This window comes from Lepisma saccharinum, chromosome 13, assembly GCF_977018435.1.
Source record: "Lepisma saccharinum chromosome 13, izLepSacc3.1, whole genome shotgun sequence".
In the NCBI taxonomy this organism is placed as follows: domain Eukaryota; kingdom Metazoa; phylum Arthropoda; class Insecta; order Zygentoma; family Lepismatidae; genus Lepisma; species Lepisma saccharinum.
Genome location: NC_139241.1, coordinates 66,575,125 through 66,599,895, shown reverse-complemented (window position 1 = coordinate 66,599,895; position 24,771 = coordinate 66,575,125). Strand labels below are relative to the sequence as shown.

The window sequence follows — 24,771 nt, the reverse complement described above, 5'->3', positions numbered from 1 at the left end:
CTAATCAAATTGGAGTTTCGACTTTTCCAACCACTATGACATAGTTCAACGTGTCCTTTTTCCATCCATGTACTTTTCTACGTCATTGGATGTTTGATATTCCCGAGAGAACAAATAAAATAATGGTCCCATAAACCTAATGCATTTCTCCTTGCCATCCTGGCAGTGTTGTCAAACTTGATGTGCATTAAAGAGCTAAATTTCACAATTAATAGAGCTAAAGATGACTTTCAAGGAGCTAGATTAACGAAGGTTGCATAAAATGCCTCCTAGGGTAATTTCAGGTGTCAGAAGGGTGGGGGTGCTGCTATTACCGTTAGCTTTAAAGTGATGGCAATTTATTCTTAGTATTCACCGCCTAGATTTGGCGGCGTCACCCATCTCAATAATCCAATGATGCTCATATGAAATCGAAAATAAAGGATTCCCGGATAACATTATCATCATCTTCATCTTCATGCCTAAACAAGGCAAGAGGTTTAGTAGCTGATCTTGTTGAAACCTACAATTTGAATTTATGTTGATGTATAAGATTGTAAGATCCACTGTTTTATTTTATAATTATGTATTCAATTTTTTAATTTTGTATAACCAATTTTGACATAGTGATATACCTGGTTGTTTAATTGTTATCATCACTTCAATAAATATGATTATTATTATTATTAGAACAATACACAGTTAATTGCACAATATTATATAAGAATAAACAATTATTAGTATCAGAGATATAATAGATCTCGTTGAAAACTGTAACTTGAAGTGTAAATATGCAAACTTGTTATGTTATGTTATTCTACAGCTTACGTATTTTATTCGTGTAACTTTGTACTTTTGTATTTGACTTAGTGCTGTATTAGGTTTCATACTGTGCTCAACACTTAAAATAAACGATTATTATCTTATGCACGGTGCAATATATAAAAATACCTAGGGAGGAAAGAGGGGGTGGGTGACGCAGCCTATATATGAATATCACGTCACGACAAAATGTACTCATGGCAAAAGTTGGTCTACATGCGCCGGAACCAGTGGTGGCATCATAGTGGAGCAGAGGGCGGGTGTCACAGTTCACAGCCAAACGAGTGCACGAAAGTGTCAGATCTGGCTCCAAAAGAGCGAAGTTTGCAACACTGATCGGCAGCTGCCCCAAGAACAAAGACCTAGGGGAAATTGTCCCTCTCCCCCTTAAATAATGTAGTTTTTCTTGTAATTACTCCATTTTTGTTGTTGTTCTATTGAATTTCTTTTGAAGGCATTTTGAAAGATAGTACGTCAGATCCAACAATTTTAGTGACAATTGAAGCTGGCATGAAGGATGGAACTCCTATAAAGGTAAAAAAAAAAAAAAGCCTTTTTTATTTTCATCAGGTAATTGGCTGACATGCTTCAGAGCTCCTAGTGCTAGTATAAGCATTTCTTTAAAACATAGCACAGCTTCATGCCTATTGCACCATCTCGTTTCACAAAAGACTGATTCTTGTATTCTGGTTCCAGTCTGTTGATTTCTTGCTCTAAAATTCAGGTACATCTTGCACTGTCTCTAAAAATGTGCACGCTTCTATTACAAACATTAAATTTTTTACAGCCTGGACTTTAAATCAGAGATGCACATATTTAAGGAATGGCTTACACTGAGTGTGCACTGCTTTGGGAAAAGATTTCTTTACAATATCTTGGACACCCCAGAGTTCAATCAGGCACGCCACTGCAGCACTGGCCTCTCATACTAGCTAAATCAATCCCATGTTCTATGAGCATTTCCTTTTGTTTTTTGTTACAGAGTGAAGGGCCCCATGTTGCTTGTTACTTTCAGGCGAAACTCACATATCACACATAGCTTGTCGCTTCGCTCTGAAAGCTGAATTAATTACCACCTCTGCAGCAGATACTTTTTCCTCGCAGCAGTTGTCCAATAGGACATTGTTTACTGTTGGTTTCAAACCTAAAGAGGAGCAAGCACTTAATTTTAGACATCAGAGCACAATTTACTATTGTGTAAATCAATAATTTTTTTTTTTATTATTGTTACTTTCGGAGGGGGTGATCGGTTACTTTTTAGGCATCAGATGGGCTAATCATTTTTTCAGATGTCAATAAAGAGGATTTGGCTCATCTTCCTTCACTCCTCTGTTAATGACAATTTAGTGTTAATTTTTATACATCTCGGGAGGGAGAGGAGGAGGTTAACCCCCTCCCTCCCATCATGGAAGTAGATGACAAAGGTTATATTGATACAATCAAATTAACAATACTTACAATTCATTTTCTTGTTTTGTCTTTGATTCTTACATTGTCATTACATCACTGGACATCAATGCACAGTTTGTTCATTTATAAAAATATGGGTGCATCAGCACTAAGGCTATTTGAACCTTCAAAAAATGTACAGGAACAGCATAAAACACAATTGCTAATTGCATTTCACTGACAGCATTTACTATTGAGTCTCAAGTTGCGAAACACTGATTTCTGGACCAAACAAGTGAGCATCGGAGACAGTGACCTCTTGAAGGGATTCCAAATCCCATGGCCTATGCTTTCAAATGCAAATCACTTGGAAATCTCTTAGACATGTGCACATCTCGTTTGCAATAGGATCCCAATAACTGGGTTGTAGAAATCTGTTGTGGAGCTCCACAGCTCTGCAGAGATTGTTTAATTATTTGATAGGGATCACACCCATGCTTTCAAATGGTGCTGTGGAAACTGGTGAGTGATAGTTGTAATATAGAAGTGATAAATAACATTATCCACAATTTTTAACAAAGCAAGCTGTTGCTTGTGCCTCTTCCCGAGCTGAGGCATCAAACAAAGAAAGCTTTCTATCATTTCAGTTACTTCTGCCAATGTAGATGGACTGTTGCCGTAATGAATTTTCTGGATTTACTCTGTACATTCAGTCTGCCATGTTACCAAGGAAACCTGTTATTAGTGGCAGGTGTTTATTCAGAATTTTCCAGCTGAGGGAAAGGAAATAAAAGAAAAGTAAATTCAATGCAAAAATGACCATAAATTGGGACTCTTGAAAAAATTTTTGGAGAGTTTTGTAGAAAATTTGTGATGTGTGGATACATTTGCACCATACCCCAGTGCACGCACACACACACACACACACTCACGGTATAAATGTTAAAAAAAAAAGTCCAATGCTTTAATGGTTATGTAGTGGCAGTGTCAAGAATAATGGAGGTACTGTGGTACACAGTTCTGGTGCAAACCCAGTGAAATGTCAGTCCCTTATTGTGTTTTATGCAGTTCCTGTGCATTTGTGGCATGCAAGAACATACTTTACATTGCAGAATAGTACCTCCTTAACACACAAGCAATGCAGAAATGGTAAATATGGATACAAGTGCTTGCTGAGATCATATAAGCTTCATGGCATCATTTCAAATCAGAGGTTGACCTGATGCTACTGTCAACCAATATTAATTTCCATCATCAACCTGGGCATTGGGTCAATCTAAAATTGCTCAGAATACTTGGGGAGTGTGAACAACAATCTTGAACCAATACCTTGATGTACAAAATAAACATTTTGAGCCTTGTAATAAAGGTGTTCTGGGTTCAATCCCCAGAGGAGGCACATACTGATTCAAATCTACTTCAAGCATTTTGATTTCAGTTGAGCAACAGCGCTTGGTCGACATTCAGCATGCCCTGCAAATTACTCTAATTGTGAAAAATTATTATTCAGGACCTATGAATTAAAGCAATACTTTCTAATACAGTGCCTCTGGTATCAGCCAATATATCGGTATTGATTCAGCTGTGGTTAAAATGCACGTGTACACAATAAAATTCAGACATGTAGATGCTTTTCTGTTCACCATTTTTTTTTTAAATCCATGTCAACCTGATGCAATAATGGTAAAATATTTGCAAAATACTTTTACAATTGTCTGCTATTCTATGTGCGACTTTACAGTTCAGGCAATAAATCTGCATTTTTGCTTTTATCGTGGCAAAGGCACACATTTTGCACGTTCTTACAGTGACATCAATCATATATGTGTGTGTGTATCAAATAAGGACGGAGTCAATATCACATCAGTGTTCAATCAAACTGAAAAAGATAAGACAGAATTATATCAGTTTTCACATGGTAATTGGTTATTTCCTTATTGAAAACATACTCATTATTAGAGGCATGCATATTTCGTTTTTGACGAAAACACAAAATGTAAAATAACATGCTGTAATGTTTATTTTTCATGTTTCTGAAAGGTGTGAGGTGCGTTTTCTGCCTTCTTTGAACTGTCGCACCTATGAACGCATATTAGACACATCCATGACACCATCACCACATGTCTCACTCAACTGGCGATGAATTTCAATCGGTGTCACACCACGAAAATGGAGAAAACGAATGATTGCACGCTGCTCTTGTAATGAAACAGTCGCCATTTTAAGTATCCGAAACAGTCCTCACTCTGGCCACTGCCGCTAGTTCTATGTGCTGTACAGTGCTGCCATCTCTGTCACACATGGACAACGAGTGCCCGCATATTGTACAACAAACCGTATGTTTCTATCTGCTTCCAGTCCTGCAAAAGAAAAATAGGAGGTGTTATAACTTGAATGCACCTCGTATCATAGATATTATGGCTTTCTAGGCCTAACGTCATTACTTCTTATTTTCAAGAGGTTCCCTCAGAAGTGCTCATGATGCAAGGTCAACAAAAACGTATGGGGCCAGCCTCCATGACAGATTGGTTATCACAACATGCTATGATGCCAAAGGTCCCAGGTTTAAATCCCAGCCTGTTCCTTCATCAATTTCATCACTTGTCTTGATTAGCCAAAAGTGGGATTCACAGTGTAATCAAACTTCCAATTACTGACAGGAGGGTTCCCACTCAATTTGACACAACAAATTCCCTGGCTCATCCAGGTTTTCCATGCAACATAAAATAAAAATATTGAAATAATTACCAGACCATTCTGTGCTCCTTTTATAAACAAATTTCTTTGATAGAATTAAAGAACACAGGAAAAAACATAGGAGAGGCATTAAAGAGGAAGATCCCAGAACAGCATTGAGCGACGAAGACAAAATTAAAACATTTTTTATTGGGCAAAAATGGCACATTAGTGCAAGCTTATATGCTAGGGACAAATTGAATACAGTTAAGTGCAGAAAAACACTGAAACACCTTATTGAACATAATTCCAAATTGCTGTAATGAATATATGAGCGTATGTGTGTGTGTCTTGTTGTATGCCTGTGAGTATAGGTTAGACTTATTCCTGTACGTATTTTTCTTTGTAGTTTTCTTTGTAATTTTGTTTTTCTTTCTTTTGTTTTCAATATTTCCCTTTTCATGTAATAGTTTAAATATTGTTTTCTAATTTTCATATACTAAAATTATGATGTAAACATGGTTAAGTGGTAGAAAAGGCTACAAAGCCTTAACTTTGCAATGATAAACAAGACGTAATAAATAAATGTTGACACATGGGCACAGGATAAAGAAAGTACAAATGAGAGACAAGAGGGAAAATGAAATAGGGAGAAAAGTGGCAGAGACAAGCACATATGCATAAACAGGGGAGAGAAAAATGAATGAAAAGGATGGGAAAATTGTAATAAAATGGGTCGAACTAATAAAAAAGCATGTGGAAAGTGAATTTTTAATACAAAAGTGGAAGATTTCAACTTGCCAGACCAGTTGAAGGAGTAGAAGGTCAGTGCCATCAGGAGGAGGAGGGGAGGGAAGACAAGAAGAGTACGTCACAGGATGGAGGGGAGGGGAAGAAACAGTCAGTTATGACACCTGGGGAGGTAGAGCAAGGTTTTCCACCAGTTTACCTCGGAGGAAACAAGGACACAGATTAGACATTCCTTAGAAGTGTTGAGAGACTGGTCATGTAAGGTTGTGTGTGTTTGTGTTTATCTTGGTGTAAGCTTGAAAAAGTTCTGGGAAACCAGGATGAAACATCACAGAAAAATAAAAACACTAAGAATAACTATATTATATTATTTTGCATCTGGAAGGAAGATATAGATAAGTTTCGTTCTGTCAGTCCAATCTGCTATGCACTCGGTGTCACTTGGTGCCAAAGCTCGCAAGAACATTTGAGATATGTTCACTTTCAACTCATTTACCTTCAAATTAAAACATTTGCAGTTCATTTGCAAGTTCACAGAGTTAGTCCCTTTCCAGGCATAGTTCCATATTCAGATACTAGGTGGCAGAAAAAGTCAATACATTTATGTGTGCCCCATTTGTGTTTCAGTCAAATCATGCATTGCACCACAACATGTAAAAAAATTGATTATACATGACAAATTTGCTTATCCAAATTTGATGAGAATACACTGATTTTGGATAAACAAAATTTTAGAAAAACCAAAATATATTTCATACAAAACCTGCTATACATTAAAAAAATGACAGCAAATATGATACAATAAACTACAATACAGCATTACATTGTAAATTATATTTTTAACTGTTGTAAAGATATAACAATTTGTTAACTCCTTTCAATATTGATATTGTACTGAATAATGTTACATCAGTTTTTTTCGTTTTCTTAAAATTTACTAAAATTCATTTTTGATAAATGAGATCCTGGTATGTATCAATTTATTGTACTGGCTTGTTTGTTTTGAACATGACTTTTGACCAGTGATTAAATTTTTGACATATAATATACTACATTAGCATCTACAGGTGACCATAAAAATAAAAAGTAGTTATTACACACCAATTAGTAGTTTCATAATTTTTTTACTGCGTATATTTCAAATAGGAGCAATAAAAAATAAAAAAACAATGTAATTATAAAGACTTAAAAAAGAAGAGAAAATATCATACCTGAATGGAATGTATTTATTTATAGCAGGCAACTTGTGCATTTCAAACCTTGATGTGAAAAAATAACAGTAGGACCACAAGAACTCCAACAGGCATGCCAACACTTCGACTGCTACTACCTGAAATGATAACAAGTTACACTGTTTACTGAAACAGGCTTTCGTTAAGATATTCAGAGAAAGTCAAAAAGAATGGAACTACTTTACATATTTCAATATTCACAAATGTTACAGATAAAATTACAAATAAGAACTCTTGTTTTTATAGTGGCTAAACTTCATTAATTTGCTTAACAATATAGTTCACATCCATTTTTCTCAAGAGCTAAGGATAAACAAAGGGGGGGGGGGCACAAGTAAGCCCAACTCCACCCCCATACATTTGAGGGAATGGGCTTAAGTCCTGGTGCCTTTAAATAAACCAGGATGTAAGTTGTTCTGAATTTAATTTTATTTCTTATTTATTTATTTATTTATAATATACAAACAAACATATAGAGGGTGTCATTTTAATGGTGCTCACGGACCACAGAAACATATAGAGGACTATTTTATTTTATTTACCACTTTTGAACTCAAAATTGACTGCTTTTGTACCAAAATTTTGCTTTCTTATTTACCAAATATATGTGTCTCTACTAATGACATATAATATCAGTAACAAAGGATAATAGGCAGCAATGCTTTAACAATTACAATTCCAGCCAGTAAACATACATGCTTGTACATACCGATTATTATGTATTTGCACATACACACACACACACACACATATACACAAAATACATACTTGTCCTGGTTTCCGCAGCTAATGTTGCAGTTGTAGTGAATGACACTGGAATAGTTAGTATGCTCTTTCCAAGATTATTTCCTGCCAACACTTTGAGCTGAAATTTGGTGCTTGATTCTAACTTTGATATTGTAATCGTGGTGTCACTTGTACTCTTATTATATGAATGTGAAGACACTCTAGATCCTATAGCTTTCCAGTACACCCTGTAGGGAGAAAAAAAAAATAAAACTTTAATCTAGTGAAAGGTGGTTTGATTTAAATCTATTTCTTTCTAAATCACTTTATAGAAATAATTTACAGAATAATGTACATAAGGAACTTGCAGATATCAGAATCACTTTTGTTGGAAGTACATTGATCTTGTAATCATTGAATTGTGTTTATTAGGATCTAAGAAAGGTAACAAAATATATGTACTGATAGATTGAAGCTCATACAAAAGGAAATATAACATATAAACACACATAAATATCCCTTAATTTAAAATTCAATAATTTTCATAGGCAAAAATAGCAAAAATTTTGTGTACAATAATGTACAAAATAGTAATCATGTTAAACCATTAAACCGTAAATAGTATCATTATCATTAAGCTGTAAATAAACATGACAGCTGATATTTTGCAAACTATAATTTAAAAAAATGCCAAAATTCAGCTACAAAGACTATAAAAAATATTTTAAGTTGCAATAGAATTACAGTACATCTAGAATGTTTTATTTTCGCTGGAAGTAAAGTTACTGAAATGTATGTTGATATATACAGTATCAGAGACAGTAAAATGTACATTTACATATTATTTTTTTTTTGCCTTAATCAAACTGTTAAAATATTTTACAGGACCATTTAACAGAAAAAGCATTTCTATAAAAAAAAAACATATATCTATATGCCAATTTTAAGTGTGTCTGTTTTTAAATAATCATCTAAATGATTTACAATATACAAAATCATAATTTTTAAATCCTGACCAAGTGGTTGTCTCTGACATTTGGACAAGATTACTTTAGATTAGTCATGGGTCATGGCAGTTCCTTTTCGGGAAGCAGTTCACCGGAGCTCGCTCACCGAAAGGAAGCGTTCACTTGAAGTCATTCAAAGGAACTACGAGGCCACAGAGCATGCTCTCGGAAGAGGCAGTTCCTTTTAGAAAGGCAGTTCACTGGAACTTGCTCGTTAAATTAGTCGTTCACAGGGAGAGCTACCATACCAACACAGCTCGAAGTTCATTTCGTTGGGTGGAGGAGGGGATGTGAGAGACTGCTTCTGGAGTGGGTAAAAAGAATTAGAGGGGAGGAATCCGCCTTCGCGCACATATTAAACAGCTATAGGAAACAATGTGGGGAGGAATCCGCCTTCGCGCACATATTAAACAGCTATAGGAAACAATGTGCGGAGGAATCCACCTTCGCGCACATATTAAACAGCTATAGGAAACAATGTATCGACTGACCGACCGAGGTTCGGGAGCTGCTTTCAGGGTGGGGGTGAATGAAAATACATTTCAATGGATAATTGAACTTTAGCGGACAAAAAGTCCCCATCGGAAAGGAAAAGTTGGACAAGTTATATTCTCCCCTCTTCCTTTCCAAAAATGAATTCCTACCCCTTGTTGTCGCAGTGCATTACAGCATCTGGTGATAGATGAGGAAAAATAATTGTAAATATTTTAAACATGGACGTCCGCTGTATTTTTTCTCCAGATAAGGGCAAACAAGGTATTTTTCCAAGGTGTCAAACGAGGCATATTTTCTTCCAAAATAGTATAATCTCCTAAAAAAACTTCAGTTTGAAGTTAGTATGCACCTCTAACGCCCTTCTAATAATTAACAAATTGAGATTGAAATGAAATTATACGTATGTGTAAAATGTACAAATTTTAGGTTGAAATTTATTTTCTAGGATGGCCGTCGCCCCTCCCCACCTTTTCAGACTTTCATGCAATTAAATGGATACACGGTCAAACAAACACCCGTAAGAGAATGGAAGAGAGGACGCTAAACCTTTGACTACGAAGAATAGCATTCGTATTTTTCAAGCTCTCTCCGCCTCCTGGCCCCACTTTTACTTTGAGATAATGGAAGAGCACGGAAACGGAATGTTGTCGTAAGTTTGATATGATGATCTTATATCTATCAAGTTCCTTCTACAGTTCCTTGCAATGCGAGTTGCAAAAACATGCCACAAAAAGGATTAAAGGTGAATTATGTACTTGCCCATCCCTCCCTCATTGTTGAGCTTCTGCAGCATTACTGTAAACAGCGTTGCACGCATAGCTACGCGGAAAAATGCCACTATCAACAATCAGCAACAAAAGACTGGACCTCGCACGCTCTCTCTCTCTCGATGGTTCGTAGGAGTGAGTCATCGACTGGGAGCGTTGGCGACATATACAAGCAAAGCTCATGACTTCTGAGGAACTACCACGGGTCATTGCAGTTCCTTTTCGGGAAGCACTTCACCGGAGCTTGCTCACTCAAGCAGCCATTTAAAGGAATGAACGACCAACTCCTCCCGATGTTGGTTTCGAGCAGCTGAAGTGAAGGGGTTGGAGGAGGACTTGCTGGGGTTTGCTTGAGTGAAAAGGATTAGGGGAGAGGGAACTGCGCTTACTACTCGACTTCCCACAAGAAAATGAGAGAACATACACAGTAGTAACAATACACGCAAAGCTCACGACTCCTGGAACGAGGAACTACCACAGAGGAACTGCTCGTTCACTCCGAGGGAGCAAGCACTTCACAGTTCCCCAGAGGGAGTAGTTCAAAAGGAACGGTTCGTTCACGAACGACCCATCACTACTTTAGATGCACTTGACAACATCTGAAAAATCATGTGTCTCAATCTGGTATTGATATAATATTCTCAGGTTACTTTGCACTATGCAGTCTCATCCATCAAGATTCTTTTCTTCATTACTTTATTTGACACTGTCACACAGAAAACAGTTAGACATTAATTACAGATATGCATCAAAGTGTATTTTCCATAAAATGCATAAATCAAAAAAGGTTATACCCTACAATTTGCAGTGCAGTGCAGTGAGAGAATAGTTATTTTCGAAGTTTCAAATTTTCAAACAAATTGGCACAGTCATTAGAATCAGAATAGCAGAACTATTAGTTTCAATCAAAAGTGATGGAACTGCAAGTTTTAATGAAAGTGGCACCGCCATAACATGGTTTCTACTCATATTGACAAAACAGATTCCCTGACTTTTCCAGGTCCTTCACTTTTAAATAAATCTAGATTATTCTGTAATCTTTCACCTTGCTTTAATTTCATTGACTGCAATTTCTGATTGAAATATGAAATCAATTGCATCAGTAGCAAGAAACACAATATTATAAAGTATATCTTTATTATTTCAAAGTGTAAAAGATCATATTAAAAATTCCCTCATTGTTTTAATCACAAGCCAATTTCCCTGACTTTTCCAGAACTTTGAAGTCAGTGGGAACCCTGCATAAATTTAAATCAAAAGCGATAGAACCACAAGTTATAACCGATTGTTGTAGGACTTACGATCTCCTCCGGAACAAATGAGGATAAAAAAGACTTCACTCCCCTCTTAAATAATAGACTGTGCTGGTTTTTGGTGCAAGAGGGCAGTCGGCAAAAAGTCAGTTATGGCATCTCGTCTTTGCGGTTCATGTTCGCGTGCACGTTGCTGACAAAACTCAGAAAATTTGCAGTGACTCGAGCCAGGGTTGTTAAAGGTCCAGGAATTTTAATTAAATTCAATTCTGGTCCAGGAAAGAAAATCAGCAAGCATAAATGGGTTCTGGACCATAAGGAACCTTTTTATCTGTAAAGTATTTCAATTCTGTCCAGGAACCTTTTTTTCCGAATCAGTTTAAATAGGGTCAAAGTTCCGTATTGATATGAAACAATACGCAACTTGGATCGAGTACGGACCTGACGATAAACAATTATCCACTTGTGAGCATGAAAGACTAATCCAGGTGCTGGCTGTCTCGAGAATCTAAGGTACAAGGTAGAAATGGGCGAAATGCAAACGATGCAGTCCCGTTGCCCCTCTCCATGTAGTCCCATTCTCTCACGTGCGTTCCTTCACTTGGTTGTAGCAGCACTACCCGTCCCTGTTGTGATATCTGCTGGGAACACAGCAGCCTCACGTTACCTGATAGACGGCTCCTATTGGCTGCAGTTCCTGGATCGGATGCCAGAGCAACACGTGACGGGTTTGTTTGAACTCAATGTGACGCCACACTAATATAGTCCATTGTGTTATGTACAGTAACTCTTTTTTGAACCTGACCCACGAGAGAACAATAGCATTTTGATTTATTTCCTGCGCTACGTTTTCTACAACCGCAGTGTGACATTCTAATTTAAAACGTACTCGCGGACATTTTTAAAAGGCAACTTTTGTTCGGTCAACCTTGGTCCAGGAATTATTGTAAATAAATTCAGTCCCAGACTGGGAGAGAAAATCAGCAAACATAAATGAGTTCCAGATAGTGTATAACCTTTTCATATTTAAAGCATTTTAATTTGGTCCAGGAAGCTTTTTCCGGATCAATTTAAATACGGTCCAGGAACTTTTTTTCCAGAATGAATTTCAATTCGGTCCAGGAACTTTTTTTTCCACATCAATTTAAATACGGTCCTGGAACCTTTTTTCAGGAACAATTAAAATACGGTCCAGGAACCTTTTTTTTTTTCAATGTAACAATACGCAACTTGGACCGAATTTAAATTGTGCGGGGAAAAAAGGTTTCGGTCCTGCAGCGGAACCCAATAGAAGCCATTAGAATTTATGGGTTCCTGGCCTTTTAACAATCCTGACTCGAGCAGTTGAAATTTTTTATATTTCGTCACAGTGAAACGCGGAAGGGAATAGTGAGTTCGAGCCCAAAAAGTAACTTCAACGGTGAACTTACAACCTGGAAGAAGGGAAGAGTTGCAGCGTAACCGGATCGGATTGTCATGAGTTGGCTTCTACAGACTGAGGCGGAATGATCAGGAAGTGCAATTCAGAAATTGGGAAGATACGTCAACAGTGATTTTGTTAGTTGAAAGTGAGCCTTGTTTAAGTGTTGAGAGCTCTCAAGTATGTGATTTATGGCTTATTAGCATCAGTCATTATAAGGTAGAAAGTACAGCGCTGAAATACACAAAGCTAGTTAAAACCGTGAGTAACATTTCCAAAGTGTTATATTTCTATTATTTTGTGTTCTTTTTTATGCAAGGTTTATATATTGAAACTTCACCTAGGCAATCAGGGCATTCTCTGTAAATTCCTGTATCTGGACCTTTCAGTGTAAATCAGGTGAAGGAGTCTTACCATGGGCCTCCTCATAGTTGTTTAATGCTAATTAGAAATTGAGAAATACAAGTTTGTAAAAGGTTATTTTCATCTTTGCTTTACTCAGTTAATCAGGTTTTGTGAAAAGCTGAAAACCCTGCTTGTATCTTGAATGAAAGAGCATTTGTAAGCAAAATACAATTTTTTATGTTATAAAGTTTTAATTGAAGTGGTAGAACCACAAGTTTAAACTAAAGTGACAGAGGCATATGTTTAAATCTAAACAATTCACTATGGAAAAAAAATTCCTAAACCAAGTCTTAAGGAAAAAATTCTATTAACAATTCTGAATTCAAAATGTATACCAGAATATACATACATGTAATATGTAACAATCTGGGGATTTTTCTCTGGTACATCCCACGAAATGATAACTGAATCTGAAGTGACATTGTCCACCCTCACATTCTTCGGAGGTCCTGGCAGAAGGTCTGTAAAAGACAGGAAACAAGTTTTATTTCAAGTAATGACATTCAGCAGTCACTTCCATATTCTGGAAATTTTATCTAGTTTACCACAACAATTCTCATTTATTGTACATAATTATTATATATTAATTAGACTTAATAGAAACAAAACACCAATGCACGCATGCATGTAAAACAAAAATGGAAGTCCGACAATTTCAAATTTCTGTATATGTATATTTCAATTATCTTATATTATAAAGGGGAGAATCCACCACTGACATACAAGATAAAGAACTTGAAAGAAGTGAATGTTCACTAACCTTAGTTTTTCAAATTTATTAATGAATACGATTCATCTCGAAACTTACTTAAACCAAATGTATTTCGATCAACCCATGGGGCATGACCTATTGCTAGGTCCCGAGGGGGGCGTTTGGTGGGTTGCGAAGTCGAGCTCAAAAATTTATTTACTGTGTCTTACAAACCCATTACATTTAAATTACTAAGACATATTGCTTTAACAATTTAAATTCAACTCGTATTGTACGTAGTCTAAACTCTACATTTCTGTTATTCGTGCTGTAGCATTGCTTTTTACCAGCATCTATCTGATGATCAAGGGAATTGGATATCTGTGTTTTCATTTCAGTCGCAGCAATGAGTTCTTAATTATCTGTGTCACATGCATGTCGACTTAAGGTGTCGCATGATAATTCCGACCTCTATTCGGATAAGGCATTACAGTTGCTCATGCCGTTCTTCACCTCATATTTGTGTGAAAGGGTATTTTCATCTCCGATTCAAGTGAAAAGGAAGTACAGAAACAGACTTGAGGCACACTCAGATTTACGTCTTAAGTTAACCAATATTGAACCCAATATACCTCAGCTTATGCAGAAAATGCAGCCCCAACCATCACATTAGTTCGGCGAGTAAAAAAGAAAACATGTTTTCAAATTCAGCACGTGTGTTTAGTTAAACGTTAGACTAGAATAAATTAGTCTTTTAAATTGCATATTTACTTTTCTAGAATGAAGTATGTGTAATTTGTTTAAACAAGTGTAAAATAGGGCTTCTTAAAGTACTCGATATTAGTAAAAATATGTTTATACACTGGGTGCACACCCCTACAAGTAATTCTGCCGGCACCCATGCTTATGCTTATGGGTCGCATGAAGTGTAATATCCTTCAAAGTGGGTCCCCGACTAAAAAAGGTTGAGAACCAATGATTTAGATAATTTAAGATCTAATTAACATTGAAATGAACATTATTAAATTTAGAAACATTTGAATGAACAATACTGATCATGTGTGCACAGCAATTCAATGAATTTTGTATACTTAGTTCATCTTCACCATAATACAATTTATGCACTTGATTGTAAAAGTTTGTGAAATTACATATTTTAAATTTGTGTATTCATAACATTAATTACATAAAATTACATTAATACAACAGCATCTGGGTCGGTTGCCGCATTCTACACCCTCGATTTCGCAAGATTTTTTTTTTTATGAAGATTGTGTGTTTACAATTGTGAAAACAAAAACTTGTGGCCATGTTAGTTTCGTAGCACCCGTACGCTACTTGCGGCCATGTTAGTTTCGTCGCACACGTACTGATGGATGTATGTAAATGTCGGTTTTTCAGGGCTATACCCCAAGAAATGTCATGAAAATTGCTTTCTAAATTTCCCGCCGATTCCGGGCTCCGCCCCTGGGGTAATTAACCTACCACCTGCTACTGCTATCGTGGCCCCGCCTTTCTCTATAGAGTCCCTTTGGAAGGCATGTTAGAAACTGGCCGAGCCACCTGCCCCCAACACTATTTTCCGCACTGACACATGAAGGTTCCAAAAAATGAAGGCTAAAATTTAACCTCAGAAGGTAAATTACCTCTTTTTTCCAAGGCCAGGCACTGAATTGTGGGTCGAAGTTGAATTTGGAAGTCCAAAAGAGAAGTAAGTCGTATGTCAAAAGTCTTTTGTCCTTTTCCACAGAATACTAACCTCTCCTTCTGTTCCATCATAAAAATAAGAAATCAAAAATTATCCCATCCCACAAATCATTCAGAAAATACTACCCTCCCCTGCAGTTGCCAAAAGGAAATGTGCACGATGTTCCACAAGATAACGTATTTACACACCCCGCCAATACATCACACAATTAACATATCGCAATTGTAAATTATCCCATTACACAAGTCAATCATAAGTAGAAAAAGAAAATGCGCAGACGTGCGCCTCTGACATGAATCCATGATGGACGCCCTCAGAAACTGTATTGACGTTACATATGTAAGGAATTTTAATATTAAAAAAACGTAAGTTTCGTAGCATGTAGATCTAAAAAATTACCTTCCGTGCTATTTTGGAACACCCTTTGTTATAAAAAAAACTACTTTTTTTGACGAAAATATTTGAAATGTGTGCGAAATCGAGGGTGTAGAATGTGACCACGGAGCCCAGCATCTTACCATAGCCTCTATGGAAACAGTCTGTGATATGGTTCAAAGAAGGATGGATTATGTCTGCACTGCAGTTACTATTGAAACCAAAGTAATCTGCCTGACACCAACTCTTGCAGGCTTGAGGGACAAACCACTCTGTGCAGCATTCGCTGTGATCAGATTCATCTGTTGAATAAAGAGACTTGTTTAATATAATGGATGGAAACATTGGTAAAAATAATCCCTGTACATAGATATTTAACTGTAAAGTTTGAAACACTACAATAGTAACTACCACTACAGCAACAGGCCTTGCTGCTACCTCACGATTACATTTCACGCCATGCCAATTTGGGAAAAAAATTACAAAGGCTGACGTGTTGTTGGATGGTTCACTTCTTCATTTTCATATCTGGTTTTCCCTAGAACCAGGATATTGTTTGAAATATACAGATGCTTTGTCAACTTGCCACGAGTTGGTGGCAAGTGTTTCCATCTTACAAATGAACACACTAGGAAACCTACAGTTCGAAATGTTAGGAAAGACAAATGTAAAGTTAATGGTAATGTGTGCACATGCTAATAACAAAGTTTCACATAAACTGCACATGCTATCCAAGATAATCAAGTTTAGACATTATTCAAAATAAATGAATAAATATAAACTATAAAAACATTTGCATACATGTTTACACAAAATCATTCACTTCCTTTGGTTATTTTGCCACTCGACTGCAGCCTACGTAGCGATTGGAACCACATTACTTGCTGGTGAAATGGACGTGCGTATCCACTCAAATCAAGTGCACAGATTTTTTAAATTAATATATTCACAATTACAAGTAAAGTAAGCACTTCTGTTACAGAAAATGTTCGAAATGTTTTCCTTGTAGTGCCACACATTTTTCACATCTTTTGATTAGGTTCTGTAATTTCTGCATCACAGTTCTCAACAAATCCATTTTCAGTTACAGTGAACTTATGTTGGGGAATTATAACAACACCAGTAACATTTATCAATACTCAACACTTGTTGGTTTATCACTTGTAACCTTAGCCAGGGTTGCTACGCATCAGGAAAACCTGGAAAACAGGGAAATGTCAGGGAAATTTGCAGTTCGTCTGGAATTTATATGCATTTTGGAGCCTGCAAGAGAAAAAATTGCAATATGAACAAGTAGCTCACTTCCACTTCTGGATTTGGTTCTTGTGATTCCACTCCCAAAAAAGATTCAGTTCAGAAACTTGTTTCTTTCATTCTAATGATTCTCAGTCTTGTGCAAAATTATGGTTCATTCGAATTTCTGTAATAAATTTTCACTTTTATAATACTAGACATTAGAAAGAATATCAAAGTAAAATTTGCAGTTCACATATGATAACTAAAGTACATTGACAATAAGATCATAATTATCGGAAAGGTTGGTGAACATGAGATTATTGTCTATTATTTTATAGACCTTAGTCTTGTTGGCATTTCCTATAAAATTCCTATATGCAACAAAAATTTCTCCAGATGCTGTGTACTTATAAATGTAAGCAAAAAAAAATGTGTATGGTTTATGAACTTTTTCTGTTGTTTTTATATTGTGGAGATCTGTTAATGGTGAAATAATGTACCTCTGTTACCTTAGCCTGAAGGCTAGATACACGCGATTGTAGCACTCAACACATTTGCCGATTGAAATTTTACATTTTACTCTTCGAATTTTCACGTGTTCTTGTGTGTGTAGAGTGAAATTTGCTAAAAAGAAAAAAGTGTTGTGAAAGTGAATATTCATAATAATTAACACATTATATATTTATTTGAAAAACACAAGGTTCAAAAGCAAAAATCATGATGATAAACATGTCTGAAAAAATTACATTTTTGGACTGGAAAACCTGTAAATGTCAGGGAATTTCATAATAAAAAAATTGTAGCAACTCTGTTAGCAAACTACACAGAAATGAACATCAGACAAAGAATTGCCACGTTCCAATGCCATGGAACTGTTCAGAGTGAGCTCTATTGCAGTGTTTCACAGTGTACAGAGTGGTCACAAAGTGGGTGTACATATTTTTATTTTTGACACTTCGAGGGTCATGGTTGAATGCTTGATATGGACACACGCCTGGTGGTTTATGAGCTCAGAAAATCAATATGGAGACTGTGATTTTCGTACCACAGCTGAATTCTAAACAATGTTCTGGCAGATGTTCTGCAGAGATAATCCGGGGTCATGTGCGTGAAGACATCTTCCACAGCTGCTCATAACTCTCGAGTTGTGTGATACTGGCTATTTTTGACTGTCAATAATGAACCACCTCTGGGACTACTTGGAGGCCCTTCAGAACTTCTTCTAATCCATCGCCCGGAAAAGGTCTTATTCAGGTAATGACTAGACCTTGGATTTTTAGATTCTAAAAAGTGTACTTTTAGGTTCCTAAAATAGGCTCTAAAAATCCTAAAATAGGCTCTAAAAATCCTAAAATAGGCTCTAAAAATTCTAAAATAGGCTCTAAAAATCCTAAAATAGGCTCAAAAAATCCTGACGTAGGTTCGAAAAAACTTAAAATAGTTCACAAGTCCTGAAAAATGCTGATTAGGTATAGTCACCGGCAATGAAAATGGGACACCTATATCCTGAAATACGCACTATCCTGAGTAACATTATGTGTGTTGCCTAACCCTACGGCAATGGCAGAACTTACCATTGGAAATTTGCTATTAAAATTCACTCTTTGCCATATTGTTAGGCAACAATCTTTTTTCATGTTATCCGCAGTCAAACTCCGTAATTTTCTCTGTGAGGATCATCTTATATGCTGAAAATAATATTTCAACAAAAACAGTCAGTGGTGCAAACTTCAATGCCGAAATGTTACTTTGCAAGGTGCAAATGCCACAAAGCACCGAAGTGATGCGAAAGTGATCAAGACCACACAGATCAGACCACTTTGGATTGTACAGGTAACAGTGGCACAAGACATTTTGCTTTGTTTAGAGCTTTGAAGGACTTGCAGGAAGGGAAATCGACAGAGAGTACATTTCAAACATGTTCGTCATTGAATTTGTTCACGATCAAACAAAGCAAATGCCTCTGTGTGACATAAAAATCCTTTAAAAATACATAAAAACCTAAAAAAAGGCTTGATTTAGGCACATAAATCAAAAATAGGTTCTAACAACCAAAATAGTTTTTTTTAGGCACTATAAAACTTAATCAGTTGTTGCATTTTTAACAAAACACTGACATAACTATTATTTCTTACATGCCTGTATAGCAAAAACATAGGTTCAAAACTTAAAATCCAAGGTCTAGGGAAGTGTGCCAGAACATGGTGCAGAATTCAGCTGTGCTATGAAAATGACAATCTCCATACCAATTTTCCAAACTCTCAAGCATTCAATCATAACCACTGTAGTGTCAAAAGTAAAGGGGGGGTTCACCCACTTTGTGACCACTCCGTACTTACCGAGACAAAATCCTGGCTTGGAAAGCTCAGACACTACGTAGGCCACATTCAACTGGCACAATAACCAAACGAAGGTACTGTAGTTAATAATTACATGTAACTTTTGTGAAAAAATTACTTTGTCTATAGATTTTGGCACCTCAGTGTCACATAAAGCTGTTGATAAACCAATTTATTTTTCATTCATATTATTATTTCAAGTTTTACAATATCTTCAGAGAAATATGTAATTTTGTAATATCATCTTGCAAATTCATAACTGAATCTGAAGTAGCATTTGTCTAATTTTTAATGAAAGAAAGAAAATATAATATAAAATGAAGATATCTCAAAACTTAAAACACCTGACTTAGTTCCTTTCACTAGTCACCTGATGAAAAGTAGAACTGGTCAAAAATTGTGTAAAAACAAATAGTTTGTGCCATAAACTCCAATGAAACAAAGTAGGCATTATGATGCATTATTTTCTACATGAATCTTTGTTGTTGAGTTGGTGTTTTAAGTCCACTTTATGCAGAGTAAGGCTAATCTGGACTGGACTTACAGTTTAAAGTTGGATCTGAACCACTTGTGCATCCACCGGGTATCGAACCCGGGACTCCTTGATTGCAAGGCGGCGACGCTACCACTGCGCCATTGGGGAGGCCCTCTACTGAAAATTCTTACTGAAGATGATAATACAAAACCATTTGAAAACAGACGTAAAATGTTGAAACAATACCTCACCTGCAGCACAGAGCATCAGCTTATGTAACTGTGTCTTACATTTTGGATTATTCAAGACTGAACTGATGTTACCATAGGCTACGCAAACACTCGTACACGTGGAGGATATTTTCTGCTTGCTGCAACACTGCTGAATTCTCATGGTAACAGACTGAAAGAGAGCGAAATAAAATAGTCATTTCGTAAATTTAACGTAATGATTACTATCTACTTTCATGTTATTTTCTCATAAAAACTAACAAAAAGCAAGTTAGGGACACATTTGTAGGGAGAGGATAGTGACAGATCTGCAGTATACGTCGGTTATCATTAGTTTACTGACGTTAGTTAAACTTAATATCAGTCCACACCTAATAAAAATTTAGTTAATATATTAAAACTTAATGGCACAAATTTATTATAAGTTTATTATAACTTATGAATTTCAACTTGATTAATTTGGTTTATTTTACTTCACTTTTCTGCCACATTTGAGTAATTGCAAAGATTAGAATGAGTGACGCTATGAAGAAATTGATGAAGGGACATCACACAGAACACTCCTCCTGGACCAGGATTCAAACCCGGCACCTCTGGCTTCATGACATGCTGTGCTAACCACTCAGCCACGGAGGATGGTGAATTTCCACTTGAAAAAATCATCTGTTATCACTCACAGACTTGAATTCAATAATCAATTTTTAATCTTAGAAATCCTACCTTTGAAACTGTTTGCAACGTCATACGTTGCACAGACTTTCCAACAAGATTTTCAGCATAGCAGTAATAGTCCCCTTCATCATCTTCTGTTGTTTTAGTTATGTGTAAACGAATCACGTACTTGGATGGTTCCTGAAAAATAAAATGATTAACTCAAAAAGGTTCACTAATATTATTTACAAAATCTATTTGCATGCACACATAATTAATTTGAAGGATTAGGTCAGGAAAAAATAGGAAAGCAAATAGCACAGCAGAATGCATGCGCAGAGTGTCTACAATTTCCCCTGACTTTTGTAGGTTATCCAGACCAAAAACCATAATTTTCCAGGCTAAAGTCAAAAGGACAATTCATATATTTAACCTTTACAGTCCAGATCAGTCATATGCTGACTGACGGAACAGAACCTTTTTTTGTTGCCTTGCAACCTTGTTCATTTTCTATTCTCATGACTCGAAATGCGTGGAACTTGATAACAAGAGTCGATAAGGATCGACAGCGATGCTGATGCTCTTCAACTCCCTAATGACGTCAGCAGCAGATGCCAAATTTACACCTCCTCTTTATCGGCGCAGAAAAAGAGGCATCGAATGACAAATCTCACAGAAGTGAGTAAGCACTGTTGTAAATGCTTGTTTACAGTGGTTGTTTACAATCTCATGCCTTGCAGGAAAGTGACTTATGAGGAAATTGTTTGTTTTCCTTCTCAACATGCAGGTCATGGTCGGAGGGGGAGGGGGCATTCTTGTCAAAAGTGTTTGGGGCGATAACTTTTCAGCGGGTAAAATGGACTTTGCACAATGCTTGCTTCAGAAGACAACCACTCCTTCTTAGAAAGGAAAATGAAAGGGGGGGGGGGAGTAAGAGGTAGGATCCGGGCTAAAAATAACTCTTTCACTTCATTGTGCGTGTTGCCAACCCTTGTCGAAAATAACTCATGCACTTAGTTTTTGGTTTTTTTTCTTTCTTCGGTTGGCAAAAGGCTTTAAGAACAAAACAAATATTGAATTATAATGTAGACATGTGGTTGCAAATAGGACATAGAATTTGTTCCTGTTCCATGTCTCAACAGGGATGGGGGAGGGGCAAAATTTTGTCTTTTCTTTTCTTTTTTCAATTTTCACATTTGAAGCCACGAAAAATAACAAATTAATGCAGATAGCAACACTTCGTCTTTTCTATGTCAAAGTACATTCCTTCTTAGTAAAATGTTCCTTTTTTCACTAAATTATCTGCCATAGGAAGGAAGCTATAATGATTTTTGCTAAACCTTACGAAACTCGTTTAAATGGCCTGGGACAGAGGTAACAACTGCAAAAGCACCACGGGACTTTAAAGGTTAAATATATGTGTAAGAAGCTCACTATAATTTAGCTAGCATCAAACTCAGAATCCAACTTAACCAAGTTTTTGGAATATTTACTTCACATATAAAAATGATAATGGTAAGTTTGACTTATATTTAACAAAGAATTATTATATTTACAAGTGTCATAACAATTGTAGCATAAATAATACATAAATATAGTAAACTTTAGTAACAAAATGTGTAGTAAATATTCAAATATCTACCAAACACAACCCAAAATTGTAGATTTGTACTTGAAAATAGTTCAAACCATAACCTTTTCCTGGAGTATTTAATATGCAATTTCTATTTTAACTACCGGAAATATTCAGTATATCAAATTGAAGTATAATTTGTCCACAACAAATTTAAAATCTTTTGCTTGTTCAAAAACATACTTTTAGTACACTACAACAAACATGTTGATTTTCCACAAAACACAGTAAACTTCCCTGACTTTGCCAAAAAAAAAAAAAAGGAAAATTTCTGACTTTTCCAAAAAAAGAAAATTCCCTGAGTTTTCCAGGATTTCCAGACTGGTAGAAAACCTGACGTGAGTGGTGCAGCATCACTCACTTTGCAGTATTTCTAATATTGTCACAACTATTTTATCAACGGGACTGGCATTCTAGAAATCTTCGCACACTCCATCTAGAATTATTCACAATAAGTAGTTGTTGCAAAGCTTCGGTAGTTTCTCTGAGCCACCACTGTGTGCAATCATCATTGTATTTTTGGACACAAGTGTTGTAATTATTTGTGGTTATATTCTGGATTAAAAAGGCAAGTTTAACGTTTAAGGTAGGTATATGGGCATCAACAGGAGGATAATGCTTTCTTCTTTAGAATGTGAGCATCAACCAAACTATGTGAAGTGCCTGTGCAGTCTAAGGTGTCATACTTTGGGACATGTGTAGATTTGAGTCTTCTGGAGGAAGCGTAACACCTTTTCTCTGAGATTTCAGCCTGTGTATGGGATCTGTAGCCACACACAGTCGTGAGGAAATTGGCGAGCTACGAATGAGTAGCGTAACCCGCTTATGGAAATGTACAACATCCCCCCCCCCCCCGAGACACTTAACTGGTTGGATCATCTTCCACCTCGGCAGATGGGAGCGAGGCTTTCAGTTGGTAGGTAGGCCCTGGCTCTCATGGGCTGTTGCACCATGATTTTTATTATTATTATTATTATTATTATTATTATTACTATTATTAACTGACAAGTTTGTCACAAGAGTGTTATAAACTCATTTTCAAACTGTGTTCTGGGGGAGGGGAAAATGTCTGGCTTGTCTCTCCTTGGGAAATGTTCATGGAAAGGGTAATATATCTCTCACTTTTGGCCAGCTTGTCCCCACTCCTCCCCCACAATTTTTATTTTCATTTTTGCATCCTCGTAAAATGCAAATTTGGAAAGCTTTCTTCAATGTGTCTGAAGTTCATTACTGAAGAAACTCAACCAACTGAGCATAACATGTGTGCCTTATTATCTTCATTCTCTCTGTCACTCCTTTTTCTATCTCATCTTTCTTATTCTCTCTCTCTCTCTCTCCTCTTTCTCTCTTTCGGGAAGGAGACAGATAGAGAGATAGAGAGAGAGAGAGAGATAGTAGAGAGAGAGGGGGGGGGGGAGACTACCTTAAAAGTTCAAATCAATTCATTCTTAATGTCATATAAGTTCAACTCACATCTGGTACAGCTTTAATTTGAATATCATAATTTTCCCCATTGGAGACTGGCACTCGTCCATCTGCATCCCTCCAAAACCCCATCTGGGGTTCTGGATGTGCACCCACTTTACATTCCAGTGTTGTTGCGTACCCCAGATAGCCAATTGTGGAGTCTGACGATGAATTCACTTGTATATCTGCAACAGAGCAAAGGTATGATCAAACAAATTTACTTGTCTAGTGTATGTATGCTTTTTCTGTTGTGGCAGTCAACGTGTCAGAGAAGACTATATTGTATTTTTCCTAATACTCGTGTGGATTTTCATAGAATGCAAATATATGTACACCTTGTGCAAAAATTATACCTCATCCCCCTTAATAGATTGACAGAGATGACAGACTACAAATTACAGTTGCATATCGTGACCACCAATTTCAAACACGGGTGTGCATGCATTGGCAAAATTAACAACAAAAAAAAAAAAACTATAATTACTAAGTTGCAACTTTCGTGCAGATATTTTACAAATTACAGTGTGCCAATGTAACAAATGCACTTACAACTGACAGATATCTTTTTCATTTGCTGTACAGGTTTTCCATGTCCATTGTCTGCATGACACATTATCACGTCCATATCCCTAGTCACGTCGTGAACGTTTGTGACCATTTGGTGGGTCCTTTCTTCCTTCTTGTGTCGCCCAGAGACATACAGTGATATTGTGGGAGTTGGCATTCCTTTCGCTGTGCAAATTACTGTTATGCAACTACCCGTCAGGATAACATCACTCGGATACACTTTTGGAGTCTGAAATGATAGATATTTACTTGCTCGCTATATTGCACTATAAACAGCACATACGTTCCAAGACAGTAAACTGTTTATCCTTAACAAAGTACTGTTGCCAGTTCCTATGCCTTTATTTTAAATTTCTTAACACTAGATTTTAATATCTTGACGGTTGATACCCAAGTGAAGTAAGTTTCCAAATTCATTGCGATTTTGCTTTTATAATTCTAATGCCATCTTCTATATTTCTATCGAATTTATTATTTG

At 36.4% G+C, this 24,771-nt stretch overlaps 1 protein-coding gene across 3 annotated transcripts in view; it reads right to left on the bottom strand.

The window, feature by feature from the left end:
* Positions 1-2,285: 2,285 nt before the first annotated feature.
* LOC145997390 (Ig-like and fibronectin type-III domain-containing protein 1) overlaps positions 2,286-24,771 on the bottom strand; it is a 37,524-nt gene continuing 15,038 nt past the window's right edge. For 2 of the 3 annotated variants that reach the window (XM_083134383.1, XM_083134385.1), the window contains exons 5-13: positions 24,276-24,522; positions 23,733-23,911; positions 20,696-20,827; positions 19,997-20,147; positions 15,839-15,997; positions 13,271-13,382; positions 7,617-7,822; positions 6,828-6,946; positions 2,286-4,069 (exon numbers count right to left, since the gene is read on the bottom strand). In XM_083134383.1, coding sequence (XP_082990509.1) covers positions 6,870-6,946; positions 7,617-7,822; positions 13,271-13,382; positions 15,839-15,997; positions 19,997-20,147; positions 20,696-20,827; positions 23,733-23,911; positions 24,276-24,522 — 1,263 coding nt within the window. In that variant the 3' untranslated portion in view covers positions 2,286-4,069; positions 6,828-6,869. Of the gene's footprint in view, positions 4,551-6,827; positions 6,947-7,616; positions 7,823-13,270; positions 13,383-15,838; positions 15,998-19,996; positions 20,148-20,695; positions 20,828-23,732; positions 23,912-24,275; positions 24,523-24,771 lie in introns of all 3 variants that reach the window. The other variant, XM_083134384.1, reaches the window with a different exon arrangement.